The following is an 8,621-nucleotide window of genomic DNA, read 5'->3' as shown; positions in this document are numbered from 1 at the left end:
AGAAATGTGTTGAAAAAAATCTTCTTTCCATTAAACAGAAATTAGGGAGAAAAATAAACAGGGGGGGTAATAATTCAGGGGGGCTAATTTCTGGCTTCAACTGTATGTGTAATTTTTTTATTTGTGTGGGAAACATTTTATTTAATCTAAACAAGCTACACAATAGCTACGCTTTTATGTATTGAAATTGTTAGAAACGTGAGAAGAAAAGGAAAGATTCTTCATCTATTATTATTTCAATTTCTTTAGTTTCAACATTTTGGGGGGGATCAAGACCCACTAAACGTGCCCTATACTTTGGAAGTATTCATAAGGTAACTTAAATGGAACCCAGAGAAAGTTTATTTAGTTTTTTATTTACTATTATCAGCAAAACAACAAGTCTACTTAACCATCAATGACTAAATATTTGCTATTGATTGTAATCAGGAAAAGCTGACATAATACCACAAAGTAAGATGTAGCTTTGTTTTGATATTTGGCATTCACTTTGAATTTAATCTGGCTGCCAACACAAAGACACTATTGTCTGCCAGTTGTGTGGTTATTAATTAACCCTTAACTAGAGAATGAAGAACAGGCCACTAGGCAAACCTAACTAAAAGATCCATAAAAGTGCATGTCTCAACTGCAGATGAGGTCACGGAGGATTTATGAATTCGATTTTACGACATCATAAAATTTATCCCCCTTATTCATTAACAGCAAAGAAACAATGACAGCTTCTGATAGGTCGCCAGCCTGAGGTCTGTCCTTTATAAGAGCGACAGAAAGAGGCGAAAAGCAGAGATTGTTGTGTCGAGCAACTGATAAAGATACTACAGCTGAAGCCTTTTTGAGAAGAAATAGCCAACATGAAGACCGTTCTGTCCGTCGCTTTCCTCGTCGTGGCTCTTTGCCTGGTGTGTGATGCTGTGGAAGTCAAGGTAAGCTTAAGATTATATCCGTTTCATTGCTGCTTTACTGTTATTAAAAACTTATTACTACTTATACACATTTGCAAATGATTTATGGATGCAATCTCTTTCCTTCAATTGCCAACTGACCTTGTTTTGAATTGTGTGTACTCATGCTTTTATTGAATACTTCTTTGAGTCATTATAAAGAATCGTGCATCTAAATGTCATGTTTAACTATAGAGGTCAGTTCTAATTCACTAGGCATTGAAAATTGAACTCATCTATTTATTTCAACAGGAAGGTGATTTTTCCTTTACATTGGAGTCGGTGAGAATTCTCCAGCAGTTGGCTGAGCAACCAAAAACACAAAACCCTCGGCTGGCCAAGACGAGCTACTATTCTGTGTGTTCCAATCCAAGCCTGCCACAAGAGTTTGTTCCCTTGTGTATGCAGAGAGGAGCTACGATGTCCTTTGCTAGGCTAGGTAACGTCTAAACTCATAAATGAATGTATGTTTCATTGCTTGTTGAAAGAAAATGCCAATCTAACTTGAGTTATATGTTTTCATTTGTTTCAGCATCTGTGCCTGTGGACGTCTGTGAAATATGTGCTTTCGCGGCTTGCACCGGCTGCTAATTCCTCCCGTCCTCCCCCTCGCCTTCATTAAAAGAAATCTGCATATTTTCAATCATTGCCATAAGTTCACAGAGTTGACCATATGAACGTTTGAATATTGCCTGAATGGCTATCTAAAAATGGCAGCAGACGGTTGATGAACTGTTACTTTAATGCCCTTCCCTTCTTTTCCTTTCCCATGTTTTTTTGTTACAGCACATATTTCATTTATTTAAAAAAAGTGTCTTTTTATTTTTCTATTTCTTTGGGTTGTGTACTCCTTTGTGTGTGGTGATGCCTCAGTGTTTAATAAAATACATCAAATCTGATCTCTTTTTGCTTTGTGTGTGTTATTTATATTGTTGGAAGAGTATGATTGATGTTAGAGAGAAGATTTTACAGTCAATTTTAAGTAATTTTAAGTAAATTTTAAGTTTTTCTCAGTCGCTTTGGTAAGTTTCTCAAATCAGAATTGAAATTTGCAGTAAGCGCATTTCTCGAAACAATGCGTACAAATAGCAAAACACCATGGATTACCTGCAAAAGCCAGTCTCTTGTTCAAAATCCTTAGTTCATCCTTAAAAACTACATTTTTGTGTCAATGAACAAGTCAGTGTCTTCAAAATGACAAGTCCTTGTGTCATTGTGTATGGATAAAAGTTAAACAGTCAAATTACTTGGTCATGTTGTCAATATAACAGTGTACTCTGAAGGGGTGTTCTAAAGTAAACTATGGGAATTTTTTTGCTGTTTGCACTGTAATTTGTTGACATCGTGTCATTGTAATACAGAAAGGAAAAGACATCTGCATAGCACAAAGAAAAAACAAAACTTAAGTAGAAACGTAAACATAGGACAATCTCTATGAAGATGCACATTCATTAGAAAAAAATCAAGATTTACCAGGGAGAAATTTACCAATTGTAGACAGATTTATTCATTCATTCATTTTTCTTCGGATTAGTCCCTTTATTCATAAGCGGTCGCCACATTGGAATGAACCGCCAACTTATCCATATGTTTTATGCAGTGGATGCCCTTCCCGCTGCAACCTATCACTGGGAAACACCCATACACTCTTGCATTCACACACATACACTATGGACAATTTAGCTTACCCAATTCACCTATAGCACATGTCTTTGGACTTGTGGGGGAAACCGGAGCACCCAGAAAAAACCCACGCCAATACGGTGAGAACATGCAAACTCCACACAAAAATGCCAACTGACCCAGCCGAGGCTCAAACCAGCGACCTTTTGCTGTAAGGCAACAGTGCTACCCACTGTGCCACCGCGTCACTTAGACAGGTTTAGAAAAAAAAATTATAATGGAAATGTATAGAAAAATGCATTATGACTTGTTTTGTTCAGCCATTTTGCATATAAACACGTTTGCCATGAACAATTGATTAAATGTTGTGCGGGGTGAGGCCGTTCGACAGAGACCAAATTAATACATTTTGATCAACATGACATAAGCAATTGATAATGTAGGAAACATTCAACCAGGCTCATTCTGATTAAGTACTCCTGGATACATTTCTGGAGAGAGCAAAATATGTCCCAGGAGCTACGTTTTTTGCAGTTTTTGATTTCGCAAATCCACGAGAGACTGCTGTGTACGCTTTTTCAGATCTCAAATTTCGCTCGCGGGTGTCATTCATGCATGCTGTTCACACGTAAATCTACGTAATAAAGGCCACTGTTGACTGACTGACCAACCGATACCCCCCATCCTCCCCCTCCCTAAACCCAACCAATAGTATTTTAAAGATAAAGATACGTTTTCAGATTTTACCACATTCTCACCCTGTTATTTACTTGTTTATTTATGTTTTTTACTTCTGGTTTTGTCTTACCTTCTTTCTGGAACCATTCATCCCCGGATTGAACCCCGTCGTCTGGTAGCTCAACACGTATGTGTTGAGCTACCAGACAAAATAGTAACAGTGGGAAAGCCATACGCAGGTAAGTGGTCAGCTGGTAAGCGTGAAAAGGATTGGCATCACTCCACCCTGTAGCATTTGTTTTAAAGATGAAATGCAGCCATACGTACTTCTGGCTACATAATTCTTCTGGCTACATAATTATCTCCAGAAACGTATATAGGGCTACATTTTCAAAAAGAGCCCATGTTGGAAACATCAGAGAATTGCACATAATCATTTGCATGGATGAACAGATGCATTTGCAACTTGCTGAAAGGAACGAGAAACTGCTTTTTTTGATGTGCACAATTGACACAATAGCCCCTTTCACAAATAAAGACCTTTCCGGAAAATTACCGGCAATTTTCCGGAAAGGTCCGTATATGTAAACAGGCCTGTTTTAAAAATACCGGTAAATTCGTTCCAGCTATTTTCCAAAAAGAGAAGTTGTAAAATTACCGGTAATTTGCTGGAATGCTGCGCTGTGTGAACGCAGAAGGAAGATTGCCGGAAAGAGCCCATGTACGTCTAGAACATGCTGACGTGAGATGTCTACTTTAGCCAATCAGAACAGTCAGACATATTCACGTCCGCGTAGTTTATGAAAATAGAAGCCTTTGAATATTTTCCCAGACACATTTAGCTGCTAGATGTTAGTCAGATAATGTTTATATGTTCCTTCTTAATGCCAACTGTGTAAATAATTATCGATAGGATGCTTATGATAAGCCGTTGTTCGTTTACCTTCAAGCTCTGCTTCCATCAGTTGCTTGATGCGTCGTGCCCGTGAAGCAGCCCGTGAGCGCAGCGTGAGCACCAGCACACACACACGCACGTATTTTGTACATCTCGACATGCGAAAATGTGCCTCTATATTGTCATCTAAGATGTTCACAATACTTATCCATCCACAGAGTTTGTAATGTTGTCAAATGCTTACAAATACAAGCCCAGTCATTTAGAGGTCATTTCTGGTTAATGATGTCATAATTTAACGCTATTTTGGAATGGATGTGGAAATGGTCTTTTCCGGAAAAATTACGCAACATCTTCGCCTGTGTGAACAGCGCTTTTTTGAATCTACCCATAAAGTCGTTCCGGTGTCATGAGAAATCACCCTGCAATCGAGTCCGCTTAGATCCCCAATGGATCGTCTGCGTTGAATGCCTGATCAAAAACTTTTGTACTTGTCCACAGTGCAATTACAATCATATTTTGTGCTTTATAATAGTCTATTCTCAGTCTTGACATTTTAACACTAATCATATTAGTAACATTATTATTGGTAACTACAAGTTAAAGATATGCATAGTTAAAATAATTTAAACGTTTGTAAACATTAAATGTCTTTTTGATGTTTTTATGTATTTATATATTTACATAAGTAGTAGCACGTTGTAAGCTATCTAAAATAAAAGCTTTACATATGCCATTAATTGTACATCAGTATACGAAATACATAATTTAAAATAGTTTTATATCATTATAATGCTCTTTTAAATTACATACATTTAAACAACATTTCACTGCATATTTATATATATATATATATATATATATATATATATATATATATATATATATATATATATATATATATATATATATATATATATATATATATATATATATATTTATATATATATATATATATATATATATATATATATTTATATATATATTTATATATATATATATTTATATTTTAATCAGGCGCTACAACTTATACCTATTACAACCCCAGTGAACCGATCCTTGGTGGACCCAATTGTCTGGGGGGACTCGATTTCTCATGACACCGGAAATTTTTCGGATATTTACCGGTATCACTGCGTGAAAGAGGTAAATGATGTGAAGATTGAACAGGTAATTTGGATAATTTAAATTCTGATCTGAGAAATGTACCAAAGCGACTTAGAAAAAGCTGTAAAAACAATTATGAGAACTTTTACAGGGATTTCATAATTGATTTAAATTTTGTGATTCCATGCAAGAACCTTTCTATAATCAGGTCTTACAAGAACCATTTCGTCCTTAGTCTGAAGAACAACTTTTTTTCACTTTTTTTGTGATAAAGGTTCTTGATGAAGCCATCAATGCAAGAACCTTTATTTTTTAAGAGTGTTGTGTTTAAGAGCATTTTAATAAAGAATGTTTTTTTTTCTTTGTGAAATGAAAGGTTTCCAAGGATACCATTGATGCTTATAAAGAACATTTCTGTTTAAAAGTGCATATTAAGAAGGAAGAGTTTTCAAATGCTTTATTGAAGTGTAGGAGACACTCAGAATGTCTGAGTGCAAATCTTCCTCAATCGCTTCTCACACTCTGTGTTCTGATTGACATGGGAAGCAGACAAGCTCATGTTTATATTCTGTCGATTTGAAAGAAACATACTCCGTGAGTTCTTGATGAGGTTTGGTGGGCTGTTTCTCATAAAAGATTCATTGAACGTCGAGTGACAGGAGCATTAAAAGTGAATCCACTGCTAGATGTATGCAGGAAACTACTTCGCTTATTTAAATATCCCAGTTTTTCATTACTACCTGACATGACATCCATCAAGCCTGAGAGTCTGAAAAGGATGTGTGCATGGTGTAGGAATAGCACAAAATCATCATCGTTTGCAGTAAAACCAAAAACCTATACGCAGCACATTTTTTATAGATAAAAACATCCACCTTGATTTGATACCCTGAGCTCTGAGTAAAAATTGATTTGGCGAAATGTTCTTTATGCATGCAGTTCTGTGTTTGCTCGCAGGATCGGAAAGAAAGAAGCGGGCTGCTGATGCACTGCAATTTACCTCTTTTGAAAGCTCTAGTGAAATGGTGAGCAACAGAACCGAGAGCCCATTTCTTTGCCTTTGATGGTTTTGGTCATTAGGGAAGACGTCTCTGCAAGATGGACAGGCCTAAATAAAGAGTTATTTTTGAATTTCAGGTGACAGTATTGAAATCTTCAAAGCAAAAGATATATGGCTGCTTACTCCTATTTTATGATGGGCTACCAGTGGTATTGGCTTTTATTATTAGTTTTAGTGCCCATAGGAGAGATAAGATATGATCAAAAGAAGAAAAAAATGCTATTTAGACCCTGGTTATATGCAGCTGTGTAAAATCTGTTGTCCAAAAATTTATATAAACATGTCTGAAAACACGGAACCTTTTTTTATTTTATGTAAAAAAAAAATGCTCTGGATTAAATTAGGAGGAAATGTTATTAGTGGTTTACATAGTAAAACTAGACAAATGGATGGATCTGGATATGGATCAGATTGCAACCAAGATAATGTAAACCTTATAAAAAACAGAGAGACTAACATGAGTATTGAAGCCCTTCAAATTATACAGAGGCTTTTGGAAGGTGTTTCTGGCTCCAGATGGATGGATGAATGAATGAATGAATGAATGAATGAATGAATGAATGAATGAATGATACGGATCGGATCCAAGATTATGCAACCATTCTAATGAGGATAAACAGACAATGCCCAATACCAATTCTATTTTTGTATCTCTACCCCTACTCCTTCCCCTTCCCCTTCCCCTTGCCCCTTGAAACAGAGTGTGAAGGGGAAGGGCTTCAAAATTTACCCCTAAGAAATGGGACACCACCACAACACCTGCACATGTCATCATATGTCATCGCAATCTCTTGCTTCAAATGAGATCGACAATCACAACTGCTGTAGTTATTCCAGTTGTGTTATTTGTGAGCATTTATCTTCAGGAAAGCAACGATATCATGTTATCATAACAATATAATGTGGAAATAAAATCCTAACTGTACTGTGCATTTACATCGTAGCCATATTCATCTATGTAAACACAAAAAAGCAACATTAATATTATACCAGACACTGTTAAAAGCTCATTCCCAGCCACTAATCTTTTCTGACAGGGTATTCGAGTGTCATTGAGTGTGACAGATGTAAAAGTATGTTGCAGGACTAAATACAGGAGTTATTATTAGGGATTGTAGATAGCGAAATTTATTGTTTTTATTTTAGCATTTTTTTAAAGCATAATGGTAAAACACAAACACCGTTATGAATGTATTAAAACATATGCTTGTTTGCTGTAGAAATGTGTAAAAATGACAAAAATACAAATTTGTGCATCTCTTGACTTCCGTGTGCTACCATGCTGCTGTTGTAGATGGTGTAACATTATCCTGGAAAATTTTCGTACCCCGTGGTTTCGAGTGTGGTCCTAAAAAAATCTCAGTTTTAAGGGCTATCTAGCCCTTCCCCTTAGCCCTATGCCTTCAAGCTAAAGAGAATTGGGATGTACCTCTTCACGTGAACAAGCAAAATGAGGGGTAGGTTGGGGTAAGGGGTAGAATTGGGATTGGGCCTAACATGAGCATAGATGCTGTTCAAAGTATCTAGTTTTTTTGGGAAGTGTTCCCAGCTCCAGTTGCCTTGATTAATGCAGCATAACAATCCTTTATAGGATTTGCTGGTTTCTGCATTTGTTTCATGTGCTATTGCAAAGAGATGCGTCTTTAATCTGTATTTAAACTAATACAGTCTGTTCTTATCCCGAACTGTGCTAGGAAGGCTGTTTCAGAGTTTATATGGCAAATATGAAGAGTTTCTAGAGTATTATAAAGTATTGTTCAAATTAAAGGATCTCCTGACAAAGCTTCAGTGTTGCACAATTCTTCCGATAATTTGAATATCCTCATTTGGTGCTGAAGAAATTCTATATATATATATATATATATATATATATATATATATATATATATATATATATAAATATAAATATATATATAAATATATATATATATATATATATATATATATATATATATATAAATATATATATATATATATATATATATATATATATATATATATATATAGATAGATAGATAGATAGATAGATAGATAGATAGATAGATAGATAGATAGATAGATAGATAGATAGATAGATAAAAACAGTCTTCAAACATCTGTGATGTTTAATGCATTGTTTGCTGGAATGTTCTTATATTCTGAATGGTAGACTCTGAAGTAAATACACATAACTAGTAACATGCTTATATAATGAACATATGTAGAAAAAATGTGCTCAAGACTCAACAACACTCCATATACCATAATGATGGCAGGATGGTTTGTATGCTTCATTCTGAGTTTCAAGGGCATCACAGGTACAAGACTGATAGAG

At 35.4% G+C, this 8,621-nt stretch overlaps 1 protein-coding gene across 1 annotated transcript; it reads left to right on the top strand.

The window, feature by feature from the left end:
• The first annotated feature begins 778 nt into the window (after positions 1-778).
• On the top strand, positions 779-1,843 carry si:ch211-220m17.5 (guanylin family protein). Its single transcript, XM_056468304.1, has 3 exons — positions 779-926; positions 1,197-1,383; positions 1,477-1,843. Exons 1-3 carry the CDS (start codon positions 855-857, stop codon positions 1,533-1,535), a joined length of 318 nt encoding a protein of 105 aa, XP_056324279.1. The 5' UTR covers positions 779-854; the 3' UTR covers positions 1,536-1,843.
• The last annotated feature ends 6,778 nt before the right edge of the window (positions 1,844-8,621 follow it).

Source organism: Danio aesculapii, chromosome 11 (genome assembly GCF_903798145.1).
Source record: "Danio aesculapii chromosome 11, fDanAes4.1, whole genome shotgun sequence".
Taxonomy (NCBI): domain Eukaryota; kingdom Metazoa; phylum Chordata; class Actinopteri; order Cypriniformes; family Danionidae; genus Danio; species Danio aesculapii.
Note: the sequence above shows the minus strand (reverse complement) of the source record. Positions and strands in the feature narration are given on the sequence as shown.

Excerpts from the sequence above, each read along its gene's own strand:
- si:ch211-220m17.5 (XM_056468304.1), top strand. The coding sequence starts at position 855 with ATGAAGACCGTTCTGTCCGTCGCTTTCCTCGTCGTGGCTCTTTGCCTG. Across the intron at positions 927-1,196 it reads GTGATGCTGTGGAAGTCAAG|GAAGGTGATTTTTCCTTTAC; the intron begins GTAAGCTTAAGA and ends TTATTTCAACAG. Across the intron at positions 1,384-1,476 it reads GATGTCCTTTGCTAGGCTAG|CATCTGTGCCTGTGGACGTC; the intron begins GTAACGTCTAAA and ends CATTTGTTTCAG.